The 23,477-nt window shown below is 45.9% G+C and overlaps 1 protein-coding gene across 2 annotated transcripts in view; it reads left to right on the top strand.

The window, feature by feature from the left end:
• The first annotated feature begins 83 nt into the window (after positions 1–83).
• LOC115465133 (low density lipoprotein receptor adapter protein 1-B-like) overlaps positions 84–23,477 on the top strand; it is a 92,748-nt gene continuing 69,354 nt past the window's right edge. For both annotated transcript variants that reach the window (XM_030195534.1, XM_030195535.1), the window contains exons 1-2: positions 84–196; positions 18,816–18,958. In XM_030195534.1, the coding sequence (XP_030051394.1) occupies positions 145–196; positions 18,816–18,958 (195 nt within the window). In that variant the 5' untranslated portion in view covers positions 84–144. The remainder of the gene's footprint in view (positions 197–18,815; positions 18,959–23,477) is intronic.

Raw genomic sequence — 23,477 nt, 5'->3', positions numbered from 1 at the left:
GGAAGATCCGTGCTTTGCAGTCTCTGATGTCTCCTCCTCCTTGTTCTCGTCCTCTCGCTCCCTCTGGTTCGATGTTTCCCCTTTCCCGCCGCCTTTTCCTCTCGGGCGGATCATGGACGCTCTAAAGTCGGCGGGCAAGCGATCATGCGGAGCCCAAGCTTAGCCCGGCACAGCTTCGGCAGCTCCCGGCACCAGAGTAAGTAGCAAGTGGGCTCCGGGCTGGGTGTGTCCGGGGGGGGGGGGGGGGGGTGAAGGGTCCTGCTTCCTCTCTTCAGGGTAGTGCGATCCGCTCCGGGGCAGGTGCCCGAGGCTCCCCCTCTTCCCTCCCTCACCTGCAACCAGCGATGCCGGCCACAGCTCGGACCCCGGCGCCCAGCCAAAAGGAGAGCAGGTGTGTGGCGCGGACGTGCAAAAGAGAGGAAGCGGTGGCTTATTTCTCATCTGGGGAGAGTGTGGTGTGGTAGCCGTGAAGGGCAACCTTCGAAAGCTAATCAAGAAACGTATTAAGTTATGTCCAATAAAAAAGGTGTGATCTTATGTTATTGTTTGATTTCTATTGATCATCTGGGGATGTAATCGACTTCTTTTCTCTCGCGTACTCTTTACATCTTTCAGTGAGAGGAAGGAGAATTGGTAAAACTATGCAGTAGTTGCTCCTGTGGGGCGGGATGGGATGGACTGTTGCTGCACCAGGTTGCATGGGGCAGCGGTTGGCTATGAGCTATAGTGAATGTGATATTTTACAGGGTTGCTGCTCGCCATATGTTTCACCATGTGGTATTTCTGTGAATGCGCTGCATAAATTGCGGTGATGATTGACGGGGTGTAATGATCTGTACACGTACCACATCCTTGCACACTTGTGAAGTTATTTTACCTGATGCATTTCTCAGCAAGCATCTGTTAGCCGAGTATGTTTTTTTTTTTTTTTTAATTATTGGTGGGAGGGGGCGTGGCGCTTTTAAAGGACAGGAAAGGACACCGTGATGACTGTAACGTTTTACTTCACCGAAGGCAACAAGTCTAGACACATAAATCCTCAGTGGTACCTGACAGTTGCAAGAATGTCGGTTTTTAAAAAAGGGTTCTAGGGGTGATCGGAGAAACTACAAACCAGTAACCCTGGTGTGAATGCTGGACGAAATGACAAGCTATTATAAACAACAAAATTACCAACCATGGTCATGGTTTAATGGGACAAAGCCAACATGGATTTTACCAAGGGAAGTCTTGGTTTCACTAATCTGCTACGTTTTTTGAAGGCATGAATGAATAATCATGAGGATAAAAGTGAGGCAGAAGCCCAACTTTGCATAGGGCAGACCTGAGAAGTGGGACTTTTAGGCTAGGACATTCTCATTCCCCCAGTATTTTCCAAACACTCTGCCGAATATGAAGCCTTCTGTAAAATATGCACAAGGATGCTGTCAAATATGTGTTTTGCCAGCACTTCTGGCAAACACATATTTGACAGTATCATAAAAGTGAGCATATGTTTTGCAAAATATATGCAGAAAATACATCCCTTTGCAGTTTCCACATTTAAGTACCAGCAATTTCACAGCCTGCATCTTTTGAGGATTAAGGAAAATTACTATATTAATCTCTCTTTTAAAGCCCTGGCTGAAATGAGCACTTTTATATAACCTCAGAGCTGCTGTAAAATGGGAAATACGGGTACATTTTCAGACTGCTTTAGTTGCACCCAAATCATGATGGCTCTTTGAAATCACTATGTCCCAGCTCTCTAGATGCCCTTATAAAATTATCCCCCTAAAGTTATGCCCCAAGATGCTGCAGACTGATTTTCATGTATATGTTGTAAAATGCACACTTACATTTACACCTGTCCACACTTTAATGTAAGCACAGTTTTTGAAGAAGTTGTGCTAGTATTTTATAAAGACACAAAGGTGCCTATGTAGTTTTATACATTGGGCAAAAAATAGGTGTCTCCCTGCCCTAGTAACCTAAGCGCCGTGTTATAAATTTACCCCATTATCAAGGTTGAGCTTTGAGAAGATATGCGGCCCTTAATTCTACTTCATTTCTAGCAGATGGTGTTCCATCATTTCTATGGTTAAGGCTTCTACCCTTTTCTCTGACAAGATTCTGTTTATTATCAATTTCAGTTTAGTACAGGAAATTTACCCTAAACCTGGTAGGAATCTGTTATGTGTCTCTTATTGAAAAGAGTCAATCTTGATTCCTCTCAGCTGATACATTATTGGTCCATTCTAGCAAAGGTCCTTGCAGAGACAGTAGCCCTTCAATTATAATTTCTTCTGACATTTTACAAATTGTCTCCATCCAAGGCAGTCTTGTTTCAGCTCTAATTAAAGATTTGAACATACTGCAGTGGAAACTGGATTCTTTGGCAAATGTAGGGAGATGCTGGAACTTTTGAGAGAGAAATTTCTGTTGTAATGATCCGATTCCCCGTTACGAGATGTTGAAAAGGTATCCTATTGATATATTATTGATATTTTCAAGTTCAGACGGGAGGCATTACCATTGGTTGTTCAAAGCTACAATCCTCCTGGATTTACAGCCTTACCTGTTACAGCCAGAGCCAGCCCTTGCATTAGGCACCCACCTAAGGTGTTACAATTTTAGGGGCAGCACCACAACACCAGGAGCAATGGAGAGCAGGCAGTGTGTGGGAAATACCAAGAACTGGTGGCTGTTGGATCACTCAAAACCAACTAACCTAATTAGGGAATTTATCAATATTATTATTCTTCAAATCTAAACTATACCAACTAGTAAGAATAGATTATTATCAGACAAAAATGATAACACTCAGTAAACATAAAACCACCTTTTACATCATCCTCCACATAAATCACATAATACCATACCTTAATATAATTCTATCTTCCACAGATTTGTTTGTTTGTTTGTTACATTTGTACCCCGTGCTTTCCCACTCATAGCAGGTTCAATGCGGCTTACACAGGTACTTATTTATATGAGGGGCAATGGAGGGCTTTTTAAAAATATGTTTTTATTAAGCAATGGAGGGTTAAGTGACTTGCCCAGAGTCACAAGGAGCTGCCTGTGCAGGAATCAAACCCAGTTCCCCAGGACCAAAGTCCATCACACTAACCACTAGGCCACTCCTCCACTTGTTCATAATCCAGTAATTTCAATGTTATAATCCACAAACCATAGTCTTGGGAAGACTATATCACCACTTATAAAGTAAAAAGTCTCTGCAGGGTGATAAACAAATCCTCAATGTCCTGTGTTCTATGAGTCCATAAGCCAACCACGAATCAACTCGTGGATATATAAAGGTTTCTTTAACCAAACAAATACTTAGCAGTTGCAATTCACGTAATCCTGATGTAGCCCATAAGTATCTTCAAAAGGACGATTCTCCTCTTGCCTTTATTATTTCTTCTTTACTAATAAACAGCTCTACACAAGACTTTGTTTCGCCAAAAGGCATCTTCAGGAGCCGTTCAAATGCCACTTTTTACAAGTAGCTTTAGTTCACTCAGGAGCCGTTCCAATATCTCTGGCTCTGATTCAGCAACATCTTCATATTTCAGTGCATTCTCCATGATGGGGAACTACTTGGGTTTAACTGCCAAAAACACTGTTGGATCATTGCCTGGTGTCAAAAGAATGAACCAAACACCGGAACAGTCCTTGGCTTCTCCTCCACTGCAAAGCAGCCTAGCTCCAGGCCCACCCAAATCCAGCAGCATGGCCATTGACTGGAGCAATGCAGTCACCAGGCCAGAGAATGAGCATAGCTGGGCCTAGGGAGCTTCAGAGCCCGACATGGGCAAGGAGCCAGAAGTCACTGGAGCAAACCAGTTGTGGATCAGAAGGTGTGGGGGGGGGGGGGGGGGGGGGGGATAGATTACTTTCTGTGCTTACAATCAAAGCTATTTACGTATATTCAGCTATTCCTTGTTGGCTTTAAAGCTCCTACAGCTCTGCAGCAGGTCTTCAGCCTCATCTTCCAAGGGCCATCATTTGATCCCATCAGCCCAGACAATTGCACGATCTACCCTAACCCACAATGAGCATTCATGAGGTAATTAGCAATGCTTGTGACAGCTCATTTGATGTGTGTGTGTTTTTTTAAATGTTGTTTGCAGTAGGCCATGTGGAGTCTGCTTGAGGATTAAAATAAATGAAAACACAATTTAATATTCACTAATGCTAGAATTTTGGTTGTGTTTAAGCAATTAACAGGGGTTAAATAATTTAATTGGCATCAACATAGTTTACAGCATAACCCTATACCAACTCAGTAAGGGGTTTATTGCAATAGATTCTTCTTTTTCTAGAGTGCTTTCTTCCAGAGAGAAGTCACTTCAAATCTAATCTCGGTTTGTGTCTTGCCTCCCTATATTCAGTGTTTGTTACATAATGAAAGAGTAGTAATTCATCTTAGCAATTAAATCTCAGTTTGTGTCTTGTCTTTCTAGAAGTAAAACATGTATTCAGTGTGTGTTACATAATGAAAAGAGTAGTAATAATTTCATCTTAGCAATAATATACAATCAGAAAAATGATTGGTGCTTTTTTGTTTTTTTTTTTTTAACAAGGAAGAAAACTAGCCTAAAACTATAAATGTTTCAGTGAATATCAATGTAATTGTGCCTTGAGGGAAATATTAACTTTTGCTTCCGTAATGAGTCAGGCATTACTAAGGTTGTTATCTTCAGGGCTGTGGAGTCGATACACCAAACTTTCAACTCTGACGCCTCTGTTTTTCTACTGTCCAACTCCTACTATGTATAGTAAATCAAAGAGAAATTTGATTAATTACAGAAACATAGGATATTGCTTATGTACAAAATTAGGACTAATAGAGCACAAAATATATGTATTTGAAGTTTGAACAAAGATCTTGAACAAACATATGAAATATACTTAATATTTTAAATAAATCTTTTAAAAATGTGTCCTTGTAAAAAGAATCGCCTTAGTCAGATTCTCTTTCATGGATGCCCTCAATATGATCCTTTTGAGCAGAAAACAATCTGTCAACACTAGCTTGATGTCAGCAACAAAGCAGAAACCACCAGTGCAACACCGATAACCATTTCAGGATATAACTTAAATTTACTAGTACTTTAGACCCAGGACATTATAATATATAAGTATAAAATGATACATTAGCCATATATTATAATGTCAGTACTTCCTGGGTGTAGTGTATTATATAGTCACTGTAATTTTATGTATTTGTGAAATGCATGTTTGTAAGCTATTAGAAGTGTGTGTGTGTTTTAAAATGCTCTTCACACACACAAGGCCCATTGCATCCCTGCACTTGGACTCATCTACTGTCCCCAGCACCCCCACCCATGTGCATTGAAGACACCCTACAAAATTCAAGGCTAAATACTAGTGTTCCATATCATCATGCTGATCAATCCATAGACTGGTGGGTTGTGTCCATCTACCAGCAGGTGGAGATAGAGAGCAACTTTTGCCTCCCTATATGTGGTCATGTGCTGCCGGAAACTCCTCAGTATGTTCTCTATCTCAGCAGGTGGTGGTCACACACAGCAGCAGCTCTGGCTAGGCCTCCAAGCCTAATTTTTAGGTTTTGTTGAGTGCCTGGGGTTGAGGGCTCTTTGAGCAAGTGCAAACCTGGTGGTGCCAGGTCCCTCCTTTTCTCCCCCCTCCCGCTGGCTCCGTTAAAAAAAAAAAAAAAAATAATAATTTTGAACGTCCTTAAGGGCGTTTATTTCCACGTTTATTTAAACGTTTATTGCAGCTACTCACTGGGACACCAGGTCGTTACAGCTCGGAGCGGCAAGCAGGTAATTTTTACCTTTTTATAGCGGGCAGGGGGTTCCCCGATTCTTCTCCTCGTGGCATATGGCGTCGGAGGGCGAGGGCGCAAAGAGTCGCTCCCCGGATCGCTTGAGCGCTTCTAGAGGGGATGCGGGGGTCCTTAAAGCCTGATTCGCCCTTGTTGGGTGACAGTTTCGTGACCGATGAATGTCCCGGTCCTTCCTCCGGCGTGGCGGTTTTTCCCGCCATAAACGCCCATCCCCCGCTCCTCGCCTCCGCCATCTTGGCCGGCCACGCGGCTCGGACGGCTTCTTCGTGGGGCCGCCCTTGAGGTTGGAGACATTAATGCCATGAACGCCCTTAATTTGGGCGACGGCACAAAAGCGGCTAAAGTTAAGCGCCGTTGTTCCCGCGCGGCTCCTTCGCGGAGTGTCGCGCCGGACGCCATTTTGGATGCGCAGCATGTCTCCCCCGCTCTTGCGAGCGCCGGTTGAGGGTGCGTCTAGGGCTGTAGCCCAGGCTGCGGAAGTGCACAGTCTGGGGGGTTTCTCCCCCGAGTTTGTTTTGCTGCTACATCAGGCCTTCCTTATGCAAAACGCTGCCCCTGCTCCCTCGTCTGGTAAAGAGATTGAGGTTCCCAGAGGTAAACGCGCTCGGGTTGATTCCCAGGCCTTGGAGGACTTTGTCTCCTCCGATGTAGATGAGGGCAGCGTATCTGAGTCCTCCCAACGGTCCTTTGCGGATTCCTTGGAGGAGACGGATCCCCGCTCGGATGGAGCGGATGACCCCTCGCAGCGCGGCTTTTTAGCCCAGAGGATTTGCCCAACCTGTTGATACAGGCCATGGACACTTTGAAGATTTCCTCTCCGGATGACGTCTCTCCCTCAGCCCCTGTTGGCTCTGCCATTATGCTGAGGACGAAGCGCCCGCCTAGAACCTTCCACGTGCATGATGCCATGCACACCTTAATTTCGGCTCAATGGGATGTCCCTGAAGCGAGCCTTAAAGTGGCTAGGGCTATGTCCCGCCTCTATCCTTTGACTGAAAGTGAACGTGAGGCCTATCTGTGGCCTACCGTGGATTCTTTAATCACTGCGGTGACTAAGAAAATGGCGTTGCCGGTGGAAGGTGGCACGGCCCTAAAGGACGCCCAAGACAGAAGATTGGAGGCGGCCTTAAGGGCGTCCTTTGAGGCGGCTGCTTTAAGTTTGCAGGCCTCAGTTTGCGGCTCCTATGTGGCCAGGGCGTGCCTGACTATGGTGCAGCGGGCTTCCCCCTCGGATCATTCCTTGAGGGCTGATTGGCCAGCCCTGGAATTGGGCTTAGCCTATTTGGCAGACTTGCTGTATGATGTCTTGAGGGCCTCAGCTAAAGGCATGGCTCAGACAATCTCTGCGCGGCGGTGGCTTTGGCTGAAACATTGGTCTGCTGACCACGCCTCTAAATCCCGCCTGGCTAGATTGCCTTTTAAAGGCAAGCTGCTCTTTGGGGTCGAGCTGGACAAAATCGTGACCGATCTCGGCACGTCTAAGGGCAAGAAGTTACCAGAGGTCAGGGCTCGGGCTAGTACTCGTCCCGGTACCTCCAGAGGACGGTTTCAGGAAGCCCGTCGGTATCCGCCCGGGCAGGTCGGGTTCCTCTGCCCCCTCTTCCTTTAAGAGGAATTTCTCCCCCAAGCAGCATTCCTTTCGCAGAGACCGCCGTCCCGGAGGTGCTCCCTCCGGTCCTCCCCCAGGGTCTCGTACCCAATGACGGGGCCTTGGTCCACGCCCCAGTGCAGATTGGAGGACGGCTGTCCTCGTTTCTGGGCGAGTGGACCACAATAACTTCAGACGCTTGGGTGCTGGAAGTCATCAGAGACGGCTACAAGCTAGAGTTCTGCCGACCCTTAAGAGATGGGTTTGTACTCTCTCCCTGCAAGTCTCCGGTCAAAGCTGTGGCAGTGCAGCAGACTTTGGACAATCTGATCCGCCTGGGTGCGGTCGTTCCGGTGCCAGAAAGTCAGCTTGGCAAGGGGCGTTACTCCATTTACTTTGTGGTACCAAAGAAAGGAGGTTCTGTCCGGCCTATCCTCGACCTCAAAGGGGTCAATCGGGCCTTGAAAGTGCGGCACTTTCGCATGGAGACTCTCCGCTCTGTTATAGCGGCAGTGAAGGCAGGGGAGTACCTGGCATCCTTGGACATCAAGGAAGCGTACTTGCATATTCCCATCTGGCCTCCTCATCAACGCTTTCTGCGTTTTGCAGTCCTGGGCCGACACTTCCAGTTCAGAGCCCTCCCGTTCGGGTTGGCTACTGCTCCGTGGACCTTTTCCAAAGTAATGGTGGTCATCGCGGCCTTCCTGCGAAAGGAAGGAGTACAAGTCCATCCTTATCTGGACGACTGGTTGATCCGAGCCCCCTCTTATGCAGAGTGCGGCAAAGCTGTGGACCGGGTAGTTGCTCTTTTGAGCTCCCTGGGATGGATCATCAACTGGGAGAAAAGCCAGCTGCGCCCGACTCAGTCCCTGGAGTATCTGGGAGTTCGATTCGACACCCAAGTGGGCAGAGTGTTCCTGCCAGACAATCGGATTGTCAAGCTTCAGGCTCAGGTGGACCAGTTCCTAGTAGCCTCTCCTCTTCGGGCTTGGGACTATGTGCAGCTGTTGGGCTGTATGACGGCCACGATGGAAGTAGTGCCCTGGGCCAGGGCTCATATGAGACCACTACAACAATCTCTGCTGCAGCGCTGGACTCCGATGTCGGAGGATTATGCTGTGCGCCTTCCCTTGGACCCAGCAGTGCGCAAGGCGCTGAGCTGGTGGATGCAGACAGACAAGTTGTCTGCGGGAATGCCTCTGGTGACCCCGGAGTGGATTGTCGTCACGACGGACGCCTCTTTGTCGGGCTGGGGAGCCCACTGCTTGGGAAGGACAGCACAGGGGCTCTGGTCTCCTGCAGAGGCAAAGTGGTCTATCAACCTGCTGGAACTCAGAGCCATTCGGTTGGCGCTTTTGGAGTTCATCCCGGTACTGGTGTTGAAGCCGGTACGGGTCCTGTCGGACAATGCCACGGCTGTGGCCTATGTCAACCGCCAGGGAGGTACCAAGAGCGCCCCTCTAGCCAAGGAGGCTATGAATCTATGCCAGTGGGCAGAAGCGAACCTAGAGCAGCTGTCAGCGGCCCACATTGCCGGAGTCATGAATGTCAAGGCGGACTTTCTCAGTCGCCATACCTTGGAGCCCGGAGAGTGGCAGCTATCTGCTCAGGCATTCTTGGACATCACGAAGCGCTGGGGCCAGCCGAGCCTAGATCTGATGGCGTCATCGGCCAATTGCCAAGTGCCGCGCTTTTTCAGCAGCGGACGGGACCCTCGATCCCTGGGAGTAGATGCTCTTCTCCAACAGTGGCCGACTCAAGAGCTTCTCTATGTGTTCCCGCCCTGGCCCATGTTGGGCAGGGTGCTAGACCGGGTGGCAAAGCATCCCGGCAGAGTAATCCTGGTGGGTCCGGATTGGCCCAGACGTCCCTTGGTATGCGGACTTGATCAGGCTCTCAGTCGACGATCCTCTGCGGCTGCCAGTGGAGCAGGGCCTGTTACATCAGGGTCCCGTGGTGATGGAGGATCCCTCCCCCTTTGGTCTTACGGCCTGGCTATTGAGCTGCAGCGTCTGAGAAAGAAGGGCTTCTCAGACAAGGTCATCGCCACTATGCTGAGAGCGAGGAAGCGCTCTACTTCTACTGTTTACGCCAGGGTTTGGCGTATATTTGCAGCGTGGTGTGAAGCAGGCTCACTTTCTCCCTTCACGGCTCCAATTTCTTCAGTGTTGGCGTTCCTGCAAGAAGGTCTGGAGAAAGGCCTGTCGCTCAGTTCCCTTAAAGTCCAGGTAGCGGCTCTGGCTTGCTTCAGGGGCCGCCTGAAGGGTGCTTCCCTGGCTTCACAGCCAGATGTGGTGCGCTTTCTCAAGGGAGTTAATCACCTGCACCCTCCTCTGCACTCAGTGGTGCCTGCGTGGAATCTCAACCTGGTGCTAAGAGCATTGCAGAAGCCGCCTTTTGAACCCTTGTCGAGGGCATCTCTGAAAGACCTGACGTTGAAAGCAGTCTTTTTGGTGGCTATCACTTCAGCCAGAAGAGTTTCCGAGCTCCAGGCGCTCTCATGTCGAGAGCCCTTTCTGCAGTTCACTGAGGCAGGAGTGACTATTCGCACAGTGCCTTCCTTCCTGCCCAAGATTGTTTCTCGCTTCCATGTGAATCAGCAGCTCTGTCTCCCTTCCTTTCGAAGGGAGGACTACCCAGAGGAGTACTCTGCTCTTAAATATCTGGATGTGACACGAGTCATCATCAGATACTTGGAAGTGACCAATGAGTTCCGGAAATCGGATCATCTGTTTGTCCTGTTTGCAGGTCCTCGTAAGGGTCTGCAGGCTGCTAAGCCTACAGTGGCAAGATGGGTCAAGGAAGCCATTGCAGCGGCTTATGTGGCCGCGGGGAAGGTGCCGCCTATCCAGCTGAAGGCTCACTCCACTAGAGCTCAGGCGGCCTCGATGGCAGAGGCCAGGTCCATCTCCTTGGAAGAGATATGCAAGGCGGCAACTTGGGCTTCGGCTCATACATTCTCCAAGCATTACCGCTTGACTGTGGCTGCACGGGCGGAGGCCCGGTTTGGAGCTTCAGTGTTGAGGTCAGGGATTTCAATGTCCCGCCCTGGGTGAGTACTGCTTCGGTACATCCCACCAGTCTATGGATTGATCAGCATGATGATATGGAAGGTAAATATGTATCATACCTGATAATTTTCTTTCCATTAATCATAGCTGATCAATCCATAGCCCCTCCCAGATATCTGTACTGTTTTTATTCTGGTTGCATTTCAGGTTCAAGTTTAGTCTTCAGTTACTTCAGAAGACTTCGTGTTCAAGTTTTTCACTTGGATTCTTCAAGAGTTGAGACGAGTGAGCTGCTGCATTCCTCTCCCCTCCGTTTTACGGGGCTGGATTGAGATTTAAATTCTGCCGGCACTCCCTCCCGCTTCATGCGGCTGTAGGGCAGCTTTGTACCCCTCCCGCTTCGGCGGTGTTAGGGTCAGTCAGCTCCTCCCGCGGTTGCGGTTGCAGGATAAGCCAGATCCCCCCGCATCGGCGGGTGTGGTGTCCCTCCCCCGCTCCGCGGGGATGAGCTGGACGGATTCCCTCCCCCCACTTGTGTGGGGATGAGCTGGGTTAATTCCCCTCCCCCGTTTCGGCGGTGGTGAGCTGGGCAGAGTGTCCCTTCGTGGGTGTAATTCTCTAAGTGCTGAGTCCTGCGGATGGAGCTTTGATATCGACATACTGAGGAGTTTCCGGCAGCACATGACCACATATAGGGAGGCAAAAGTTTGCTCTCTATCTCCACCTGCTGGTAGATGGACACAACCCACCAGTCTATGGATTGATCAGCTATGATTAATGGAAAGAAAATTATCGGTATGATACATAATTTTACCTTTTGGTTGCTGCTTTCTGTTTAAACATTTGGAACAGAAGCAGCAACCAGGTTTTAACACTTTAGGGATAGGTCTAGCCATGGGGAAGGGCTTGGTTAGAGGGTGTACTTAGTAGTAGGGAGAGGCTTTCCTAGTATGGATGCTTTGAGTTTTGGGTGATGGCTCTAGGGTTCCTGACTTTTTAGTTTAGAACAAATAGTGTGGAAAGGATGCAGAGCATGGCTTACAGAATTCTTTCAGACCTCTGTGTGTATGGGTGGGAGTGGTGGTGGGCTCTGACCCTAAGGGGAGAAGAGATGGGTGATTTGAATCAGCAGGGGATAGTGCGGGCAGGACTTATACTGGTCTGTCCCAGAGCCGGTGGTGGGAGGCGGTGCTGGTGGTTGGGAGGCGTGGATAGTGCTTGGCAGACTTATACGGTCTGTGCCCTGAAGAGGACAGGTACAAATCAAGGTATATACAAAAAGTAGCACATATGAGTTTATCTTGTGGGCAGACTGGATGGACCGTGCCGGTCTTTTCTCTGCCGTCATCTACTATGTTACTATGTTTTAATTTTGAAGCTAAAGCTGGAGTTGGTACATTTTTACAGACTCTGACTCTGATTCTGACTCACAGCCTTGGTTATCTTTTAAAATTTCAGATTAATTGACTAATCAAGCCTTTGGCTGTGGAATTTTGATTCTAAACTGTTGAGGGCTCTGTTTACTAAGGTGCACTAGCATTTTTAGCATGTGTACAAAATTAGTGCGAGCTAACTGTTGTAGGCGCCCATAGGAATATTGTGGGCGCCTACACAGTTAGGAAGTGCTACTGGTTAGCGCACGCTAAAAGCACTAATGCACCTCTAGCACCGCTTAGTAACAGGGCCCCTAAATGTAACTGAGCCAGGCAGCCACTGATTGTAAGGTAACGTGTACTATTGAAACGTGGTGGGGAGCTTTTGGGTCTATCTTCTTGCCTCTTTGCCCTTATAATTATATTCTCACACTTTTTTTCTTTCATCCCCATGCCTCATTCACGCCATCTCTCATTTTTTTTTATTCTTCTCAGTTTTTCTATTTTAGTCTGTGAATATAATCTCTTTCCACCCCATTTCCCCACTATTTTTGTACTGTTGCCTACTATCTCTGGTGGCCATTCTTGTAAGCTCCTGTTCTCTTCTAATGATCCGCTCGTGTTGCTGTTTTTCTCTTGCTGAAGTCCGGTTCACGTTCTCGAGGTCTCTGCAAGTTCAGGTTTTCCCACTGCATAATTACAGCGTATTCTTGTGCTTAGCCTAGGTCTCACCAGAGACTTACCTAACAGCTTTTCTGTACTTTAATAATAGCCACATGCCTCAAGTTCTCTTTGCGACAATAGAGCAGCTACTTAATCATCAGAAATCAGATACTCAATAACCAGAGTGATGTGATGTATTAAGTATTCAAAATTACTTAAATAAAATCCCTACCTTTTCCTAATTCATTACAAACACACTAATGAGATGACACACATGAGATGTCACAAAGGAATATGCTGTAGCAGAAGACTGGCAGCTGTTTTTGTTTGAATGTAACAGGCTGAGATAGATGAAAGACAACTCTCCACACCAGGCACAAATTCTTCAGTTTTCCCAAATGATAAAAGAGGCAGGCAATGACCTTACTTATTAAATATTGATTGTTTTGTCCATTGTATCATGAGTGAGACCTTTGTTTTAGAAGGGTTTTACATCCAGGGTTAGGCTTAAAGCTTTTGGCGCCCAGTAGGCAGAACTTAAAGGTGAGGACAAGAAGCTTCCATTGGAGCTGGAGAGCTGGGGAGAGGGTGGACCCTGGAAATTTGAAAACAGGGGTGAAGATACTGGGCTAGACTGCCAGTGATGCCTTTTTGAAGTGGCACCTATGGGGCCCTAAAGTAGGTGAGGAAATGGCTCCTTTGTGGCCTGGGACTTGGGATTCATCATTGGATGTTGTAGGCCAGTGGTCCTCAAACCTGTCCAGTTATGACCTCCACTATAGGCTAATCTCTCATATATATTCATTAGGGAAATCCTAAAACACCCGGACTGCCAGGTGGACCCTGAGGACAGGTTAAGAACCACGGCCTAGGCAGTTGCCTTGATAGTTATGTTGCCTGTGCCTAAGTCTGGGCTTGTTTATGTGAACCATATATGATTTATGTACTAGTTTACCCATGTTCTATATTATACGTTGGAAAAACAAGTAATTGTGTTAGATCCCACATTATTGAATGCAGAAGTAGTAATTGTGATTCCTTTATAGAAGCTCTCCCCCCCCCCTTTTTTTTCTGCACTGGTGAGATCAAAATCCTTCTAGGGCTGATTTGTTGGGGAGGGATTGTAGTACAGCAATAATTGTTGGATAGACATGGCGGTATATCCATTCCTTAGCATCAGCAGCAGATAAATCCAGAAACCTGTGGGTTTGTCTATCTGCCAGCAGGTTGGAGATAGAGTACAAACTTGTACAAGTGTGAAGTATGATGTCCTGCTCCCTAGCTAGTCAGTATTCTCTAGCTCCAGCAGGCGGAATGGACATGTCCTCAGGCTTCTGGCTTCTTTGGGCTCTGTTCTATATTTTCTGGTTCAGTGGAGCTGGGGGTGACTGGCTGTATGGTGCCAGCTTTGGGTGGTACACCTGGTCACCCCGGTCCCTACCCCACCCGTATTGCCCTCTTTTGGCCTCCTAGCAGCTCTTCCTCACAGACTGCTTAATTTGTTTAAAAAAAAAAAAAAAAAAAAAAAATTTTCCGACAGCAAAAAGCAGTGCAGCTTAAAAAAAAAATCTGTCTCCTGGAGATTGTTTTTTTTTTTTTTTTTGTGGACCGGAGTGCTGGAAGACAGGCAGCAGCAACTTGAGGCCGATGACCCTATGGCTGTGAGGATTCTTCACAAGGAAGAATTGCCTTCCTTTATCACCAGAGCGCTCGAGACCTGAATATTGTTTTGCAGGATATGCTGCTGAGGGTAACCCAAAATGGCGAGCACCAAGAAACCTAAAGCCTTTCCCTTGCATGAAGCCATTTAGGAACTCATTTCCAGTCAGTGGGCTACACCTGATCAGGTCTCAGGGTGGCCAAAGTGATGTCATGCCTTTACCTTTTAGTGCAGGATGAGCTTGATCACCTGTGTTCGCTCTTGTGGCGGCAGTGACTAAGAAGACTCTGCCAGTGGAGGGTGGTGTGGCGATCAAAGACGTTCAGGATTGTAAACTAGAGTCTGTGCTGAAGATGTCGTTTGAGGTTGCTACCTTAGTTTTACAGGCCGCGATTTGCAGCACGTATGTGAACATGCTGTTTCTCGGGTTCAGCAGGCTGCTGATTCTTTCTCTGATTCCTCTATGCCTCCTCCTACTGAATTTCCGGATATGGTGTGGGTCCTAGATCTTACGGTTACAAGTTAGAATTTGCTGCTCCTGTCGCAGATTTTTTTTGGAATCCCCATGTTCCGCCCCACAAAAAAGGGCAGCTGTGCGTGCTACTTTGCAACAGCTGCTACACTTGGGAACGGTGGTAACCGTGCCAGCTGAGGAGCACAGATTCGGATTTTACTCTATTTATTTCGTTGTTCTGTGGAAGGGAGGTTCCTTTTGTCCAATTCTGGATCTCTGGCATGTCAACCAGTCCCTCCGTGTTTGTCACTTTTGCATGGAGACCGTCTGCTCATCATTGCGGCGGTTCAGCCAGGGGAGTTTCTCACTGCCCTCGATCTCAACGGATCTTACCTCCATATCCCGATATGGGAGCCTTATCAGCAGTTTCTGCACTTTGCAGTTTTGGACCAGCATTTTCAATTCTGGGCCTTTCCCTTCATCTTGGACACAGCTCAGTGCACCTTTTTCAAGGTGATGGTAGTCATGGTGGCAGCGGCATTGAGGCGCAAGGGGATTTGAGTTCACCCCTACTTGGACGACTGGTTGATTCGGGCATCCTCTGCCAGCAGCGTTTACAGGCTACGTATTGGGTCATGGCACTGCTCCGGTCCTTGGGCGGAACGTTCAACATGGACAGGAGTCAGCTGATCCCCACACAGTCCTTGGCGTATTTGGGGGTGCTCTTCGATGTGGCCCAAAGCTGGGTGTTCTTTCCAGAGCAGAGGTACATTCATTGGATTGGTGTTGGATATAGGCGAGCGATTTGAAAGGGGAAAGGATGTTTAAAAGACACTTTATTTGTATGACTTGGTGATTACCAAATGTGTTTATTAATGGTGTTTAGCAAAGTAGTAACTCTCAGATTAGTTTTTAGACTAAAAACAGACTTTATTAAGTCGGTTTGCTGCTCTCTTGCTATTTTAACAGTTCTTTTACTTCCAGTTAAAATGATCTTTTATAGGTCATTTTTTCAAAACTATGTAGGCAAAGTCTCTAAGTACAATTTTCCTGAAGATTTTGCTCTAGGTCTCAAAAGGAAGGTGCACATAAGAACATAAGAGTAACCGTACTGGGTCAGACCAATGGTCCATCTAGCCCAATATCCTTTTTCCAACAGTGGCCAATCCAGGTCACAAGTACCTGGCAGAAACCCAATTAGTAGCAACATTCCATGCTACCAATCCCAGGGCAAATAGTAGCTTCCCCATATCTGTCTCTATAGCAGAATATGAACTTTTCCTCCAGGAACTTGTCTAAGCCTTTTTAAAACCCAGATATGCTAATTCTTTTACCACATCCTCTGGCAAAGAGTTCCAGAGCTTAACTATTCATTGAGTGAAAAATATTTCCTCCTATTTGGTTAGGGAAAAATATCTGCAGAAATGTTACATCTTTTTTCTCTGTGGGTACTTTTTTCCAACAGGGAGATACCACCAAAAAGGTGGAGGTACGCTAAAATCCTACGCAAGGAAAAGCACAAAGCAGAGAGTAGGAAAGGTAGGCTCTTCAAAAAAAATGGAGAAGACGTATGTTGAAAATCAAACCTTTATTTCATGAAAAACAGTGACAAATTCGACTCGACACAGCTGTGTTTCGGCGTAAAAAATACACCTTCTTCAGGATTCTTATGGTGTATAGCTGATTATGTATATTCGATTATCTGTTATATAATGATGTTATATAACACCAGATATTGGTATTATCCAATGTCTCTGCCAAAAGGGATCTCTGTGGTGTATGAATCGCTCCAGTAAATCACCTCAATCAGCGATTCATACACCACGATTCATACACTATAAGACTCCTGAAGAAGGCGTATTTTTTACGCCAAAACACAGCTGTGTCAAGTCGAATTGTCACTGTTTTTCATGGAATAAAGGTTTGATTTTCAACATACGTCTTCTCTGTTTTTTTGGAAGAGCCTACCTTTCCTACTCTCTGCTTGGTACTTTTTCCAGCCTAAAATAATGTACATAGTTTTCAAAATACAAAGTTATATGCATTGTTACCTCCCTCAGCCTAATTGCACCCAAAGAACACCTCCACAGAAGTGTGGGCAAAATAATATGCACCTATGTGTACACTTTCTTTGGCATGCAGGGTGACAAGTTTCAAAAACCCTTTGATCTGAGTAAAGAGCTTTTGAAAATTGCTCTCATCATTGAAATCAACTGGTTTAAGTAATAGAAACTAGAAGCTGACTGAAATTCAATTTTGGTCGCTTCTGCCCATGCCGGTTCTGCATTCAAAATGGCTGCGGTGACCTCCAGCAGCAGTCTCGTGAGACCACTAGACCGCCAGGGCTTCTAAGGTAGGCCCTGTGAGGACCTACAGGTGATGAGGGTGGCACTTTTGGTGGGAGTAGTGGTGGTTGGTAAAGTAGTTGATATGAGGCAGGCAAAGATGAAAAAAAGTAAAGGGGAAGGGAGAGAAAGAGGGTGAGGGCAAACAGAATGGAAGGAAGGGGATGATATATATCACACATACTCCAAACAACACGCTGTCTCTTCCCATTCACACGGTAACCCATCACCATTCACTCACACAGATGTGCACACAGACCCTAGCAACACACATGTGAACATTCCTCTACCTACTTCACATAAGAACAGTGAAACCTAAGGTCCATTGAATCCAACATCCTGTCTCCGACAGCAGCCTGTCTGGGTCACAAGTACCCAGCAGACCCAGGTCTATATGGCTAAAATGTTTTTATGGACTTTTATTGTAGGGGCTTCTCCAAACCTCTTTGCATCTCGCTGTGTTAGTTTCCTTGGCCATGTCCTCTGTAAACTGATTTCACAGCTTGATTATGCACTGTGTGAAAATGAAAACCAATGATAGAAAGTTTTTCTATCTGCTCGTCATTGGTTTCATGGCGTGTCCTCTTGTTTTCGTGTTTGACAGGTAAATAAACGCTCCCTATTTAACCATTCCACCCCACTGATACTAGCCTATCCTCTCTATCATCTTTTGCTAAGCTGAAGAGACCTAACCTTATAAGGAAGGTGTTCCATCATTTTTGTAACCCTTCTGTGAACTCTTCTAGTCCTATTTTATTCTTCTGAGATGCAGTGAATGGAGCCGCACACAATACTTATTACAGTTGCACCAGAGATCATACACATAGCGAGTCAAATCTATATATTCCACTTGCATACACTCAGGCTCCAGCTGTTCACTTATACACAACCTTCAACTCGTATCCAAAGCCACTGCCTACAAAGGGGCAGCCTGACTGGACGGGTCATTGGCTGTTTTGTGGAGGGTGTTTGAGAATCCATGCTGCAACTTGCTGGCCTGTGTTGTCTCAAGCATGGTGAGTAAATCTTGAGATTACTACTTTAAAAAGCACATGGTACTGAAACTTAAAAAAAAATACAAAAACATTGTGAAGGTGCGTATTATTAGTTTAGTAATAATTTGCATTGGTTACTATCTTGAGGGGGGCTGTGAATTTTCAACTGCTGTAATAGGGTCACATTGGAGAAAAGTATGGGAAACGATGGTTTAATATGAGAGAATTGCTGAAGGATCGCTCTGTGTTGGAACTTCAAGAAGGCACTCATATTGCATACAGGTATTAGACAAACTATTGCAGCACAATCATGAACGTTATAGATGTGTATTTTCTGGATATTCTCTATCAGTATGCAGCTTGGATGAGACCAAGTTCCTTTTTCCTTCAAGATAACACATGATATAGAAATCTGAGGAAACTGCAAGAGAGCTGCTGCGGAGATGACCTTACAGCATGTGTGGTATGGGACCAATATTTAGCCTGCGATGGTATGCAGTTATAAGCCGCTGACCACCACTGGCTGAAATAACCCTGGATATTCAATTCCAGGGCAGCTTTTTGCTGTCCTAACTTTATCCATATACTTAGCTCATTATTGGGCTGAATATTGTTGATAACCAGCTAAACTGTGGCTCCATCCAAACTCCGCCCCGAGACTGCCCCTAACCTAGACTGATGTTAATGCCGATATTCACCGATACTGCCCAGTTAAATGCTGCTGAATATCAGTGGCCTGCCACCTGAGTGGGGTTTAACTCCTGTCCGGTTAAACCCCTTTGAATATCTGGCCCATGTGTACTATGATGCCGCAGATATCCAGTTCTATAAAGGATTAATGCTTCATCAGATCTTTGATTCCAGTTTGGAATCTCAAGTCTGTTGTTGTTCTTTCTTTGTTGCTTCAGAGCTCCCTGAGAACTGGACAGATACAAAGGAGACCTTGCAGGAAGGCATGGCTTTTCAACTTAAGTACCTAGGGATGACCTTGGTGGAGAAACCCAAAGGCGAAGATATGGCAGCTGCAGCTGTCAGACGCATAATCACCATGGTGAGCATTCTTTCTGTTAAGCTGCTTTTACTGTATGTTTCTGTCCTTTCCCCCCCCCCCCCCACCCCTCCCCACCACCTCACTTCTGAGTCTCAGAGCTCCCAGCCATCTTTCTCCAACCCCTGTTGTGGGAGAGCAGATTGGAGAAAAATAAGAATTAGCTTGTGTCAGATGTACAACTTTAGTCATGAGCTGACACTGTTCAATTGTTCAGTATATCCAGAGGTATGTGTGTGACACACACAAATGAAAAGAATCATTACAATAACATTATTTTCCTGTTATATGCAGGTGCGTAGCCGGACCTAAGATTTTGGGGAGGCCACAAAATTTTGCTCCACACCCACACTCACATACCTGAGCTACCAGGGGTCCCCAAGCCCTGCCAACAGAAGCCCTCTTCCTTGCGAAGCCAGGCAGTTGGTGGCAATTTTCCTGGTTGCCACGATGGCTGAACTCCCCGTCCCAGTTCACATGTTTGTTTGTTTTTTTTGTGAAACTGAGCATGTGTAAGGGAGACCCTTGGGTGTGTGGGGAGCGGTGCGGTGGCAGCCTAGGAAAAGCGCTGCCACCTGCCTGGCTTCATGAGGAGGAGGGCTTCCACTGGTGAGGCTTGGGGACCCTTGACAGCCAAAACAGTAGACAATGCCTAAATCTTGGTGGTGGTGGGGGGGCCCCAACCCCAAATTTTGCCCCCCTCCCCCTGTGGCTCTGCCACTGATTGTATGTATTGTATTTCTTATTACTTGTATGCTGTGGAGAATGTTATCAGTTGGATCCACAGGATATAAATGCTATAAATAAATGAATGGTTTTCAGAAAAAGGCACAGATGTCAAGAAATACAGTACAATAGATACTTGTATTCTGCCTCTTACCAAAACGTTTAGAGCAGATTCCAAAGGAGTTCCACAAAAGAACAGTAATCTCTGATATACAACAAATTTAACAATCATTATTGCAATAATCTGTTAAACAAGAAGGTCTTTAAAACTTTTCTAAATCTAAGATAAGACTCAATTCTGATTACAGGCGGAAAAGAATTCCAAAGCCTAGTAGCCTGGTAAAGAAAGGAGGCAATATGGAATCTATTGAATCTAACATCTTTAACAGAAGAGAAATGTAGTAACGAAGAATCTTTTCCTTGTGAGCCTCTCATAGAATTTTGAGAGAAAGCCATGCAGGGCTTGGTACCACCTAAGTAAAATTCTAAAAACAACAGTACAGATTTAAAAAATAATACAAGTACAAATGGGGAACCAGTGTAGTTTATTTATTTATTATGATTTATTTACCGCCTTTTTGAAGGAATTCACTCAAAGCGGTGTACAGTAAGAATAGATCGGACATGAACAATAGACAATTACAGCGGTAAAAATATTCAAAAACAATACAAAGTATGGCATGGTATACTACTTACAATGTCAACACAATACGTATTAGAACATTATAATTGATAGTGAAGGGTAAAGCAAAGATGTAACATATAGATAGGTACGGAAGTAGGAAGAGTTAGAAAGTAAGGTGATTGATTTAAAGAAAGTTGCACATGAGGTCAGAGAAATGGTTAAATATTATCTCAGCTAGGATAGGAGTGGATAAACTTGTCCTGCTGCAGTATATGTAGCCTGAGTCACTCCTTGTGTGTGTGAGTGAGACTAACGAATTAGTTACTTCTTCCATTAAAGGCCTGGTTGAAGACCCAAGTTTTCACCTGCTTCCTGAAGTAGAGATAGTCTTGTGTTAAGCGGAGCCTTTTAGGCAGTGCATTCCAGAGTGTGAGGGCTACTCCGGAGAAGGCTCGCTTGCGGATATCACATTGTGTGATGTCTTTTGGAGAGGGTGTGGTTAGTGAAAGTCCTTGGAAGGATCTTAGTGTCCTTAGCGGTGTGTGGAGGATCATCCTATTTTTCAGGCACTTGGGGCCATTTCCTTTCAGGGCCTTGAAGATCAGACACAGAGTTTTAAATCAAAAATGGATTGGCTTTTTCCATATGATGTGCTTGATAAAGCATATTTTGGAGGATCTCCATATTTTGGAGGACCTGTAATCAAGTAAAAGATGCTTCAGTACAACCCATATAAAGACAGTAATCCAGAGAAGACAATACTAATGCTTGGGTGAGCAATTTTAAATGGTCAAAGACAAAGTAGTTTTAACATGTTTTAATAACTTTAGTCTAAAGAAGATACTCTGCGCTTTCTTCTATATTTGACCTTTCATGGTCATGTTGAAATCCAAAACTACCCCTAGGCTAGGGTTATATGTTCCTAAGCTCCCGTAATTCAGCAGCCTTTCTACTGTCATTACAAGGTGAGTATTTGTTTAGATCAGGGGTTCTCAACCTAATCCTTGGGACACACCTAGCTAGTCAGGTTTTCAGGATACCCACAATGAATATGCTTGAGATAGATTTGCATGCCCTAGCTCCATAATATGCAATCTATCTCGTGCATATTCATTGTGAATATTCTGAAAACCTGGCTGGCTAGGTGTGTCCCGAGGACTGGGTTGAAAAACCCCTGGTTTAGAACATCACCCCACTGGGTATATGGGGTTTCAGGCAATCCATTCCTTTTCTTCTTTCTTTTACCTTAACCCCCAGACTCTATAAATGATGTGCAAAATTGCATTTTATTTTGGGATATGTGTGCAACTAAATTGGCTAACGAGTCAATTAGTGCCAATAATTGAGTGATACCAATCAATTGTTGGTGTTGGCAACAATGTGGATTTGTGTGCACATTTTGCTAAGTGCTATTCTGTACAGATCAATGTGCAAATTTTTAGCCTGCAACTCAAAAGGGGGGGGGGGCATGGGCACAGGCTGGTCAGGGACGTTCACTAAAGATTCGTGCAGTATTACTGAATACCAGGGATCCGTGCCTAACTTACATGCCAGGATTTACACCAGATTTCAGTTGGTGTAAATCCTCGCACCCAAAGTCTGGCATAGAAATCGGATCTGCTATTCTATAAATAGTGTGCAACTTGGAGCGCCATTGATAGAATAGTGTCACTACGCGGATTTTTTTTCTGCGCCCAAATTTGGCTACCATTTACTGAATCTAGTCCCTAGTGTTTATAATTTTACTGATGCCCTTCAGTGTGAAGGCAGTTAAGCTAATATTGTATTAAACATTAAACAATGTAAAATGCAGACACTTGGAAATAGTTTTTAATTAGCTAAACAAAATATCTAGACTCGGGCATATGGATCTGAGCAAAATTATAGTACGTGTGAAAAACTCTGCTAATCAATTTGTGTACACAATTTTTAGTGCATTTTTTTGCTCACATGTTTATTTTTCTACAACGTCTGGAAGAAGATTTGTAAAAACCGCAGTGAAAGTATTTTGCCTTTTAAGGGCTAATTTGATGTAACTCTGAAGCCAGGAACATAGGACATTAAAAAAAAACAATAAAAACAAAACAAAAACGGTTCTGCATCGTCCTGACATCCCTGGCAGTCTAGTGCTCCACTCCCCCCTCTGTCACAGAAATAAAAGCCCAGGTAGTCTAGTGCCTCTCCCTCTGCCTGCCCTAACCGTTAAAAAATAAATACCTGGTGTCTAGGGCATTCCTCCCCACTGCTTAAAAAAAAAATCTCTGGTGCCTAGTTACACCCCTGCCACATTTTCCAAGATGGCAACACCTGAGTCAGGAACAGGTGAACATCGCTCTTTCGTCTCTCAAGGTATGCCCTAAGAGGGGAAGGTTGGAGGTGCCTCTAGACAGCATGGAATTTTTATGTTTTTAAGTATTGGGAAGGAGGGTAGTGTACCTTAGATAGGGATTTTTTTAAACAGTTGGGGGCAGTGAGTCAGGGTGGGAAGGGAGCCACTAGACCCTAGGGACTGGTGCAGAAAGTTGTCGCAGGGAAGGAAAGGGTGGCTGCTGGACAGGCACCAACCTTTCTATGCTGCCCTGGACACTGAGGGATCCGGTACCGAGAAGCATCGGCACCGGGAGGAGCACTCCCCCTCCATTGAGGATGTGCCAGTGTGGGGGTTTCCATGTAGTTGGGACCAGGTACCTGAGTTGACAGCAGCAGTTCAGCAGGCTGTCTCTGAACTGACAACCCCGCCTTTCCCGATGTCAACCCTTAATGAGTGCATCAGGCCTATGCTCCAGGATCACTTGTGTGGAGATTCTACAGCAAAGTGCATTGACATCGGACGTGCTTTCACCAGCCATGCCTCTACCTGCTGCCTCGCAGGGCCCTCAACTTGTGGTAAGGTAATCGACGCCTGTGCAGCGTGTGGTCCCAGCATCGACAGCTGCCCATGTGTGTACACCCTCGATATTGATGGCAGAAGCTTCGCCGGACTCTAGGGTGGAGCCTACATCTCAGCTCCATTCCAGGCAAGGACCAGGTTCCTCATACTCGAGACAGGCTTGGTCTCAGACCTCCCTTGAGGAGTTCTTTGCCGACACTGATTTGGAGCACTCATAGGTGTCTGATGAAGATCCAAGGTACTTCTCGGAGGAGGAGTCCTATGGTATCAGACTCCTCCCC

This window comes from Microcaecilia unicolor, chromosome 3 (genome assembly GCF_901765095.1).
Source record: "Microcaecilia unicolor chromosome 3, aMicUni1.1, whole genome shotgun sequence".
NCBI lineage: Eukaryota > Metazoa > Chordata > Amphibia > Gymnophiona > Siphonopidae > Microcaecilia > Microcaecilia unicolor.
The sequence above is the reverse complement of the archived record's forward strand: the minus strand, read 5'-3'. Positions and strand labels throughout refer to the sequence as shown.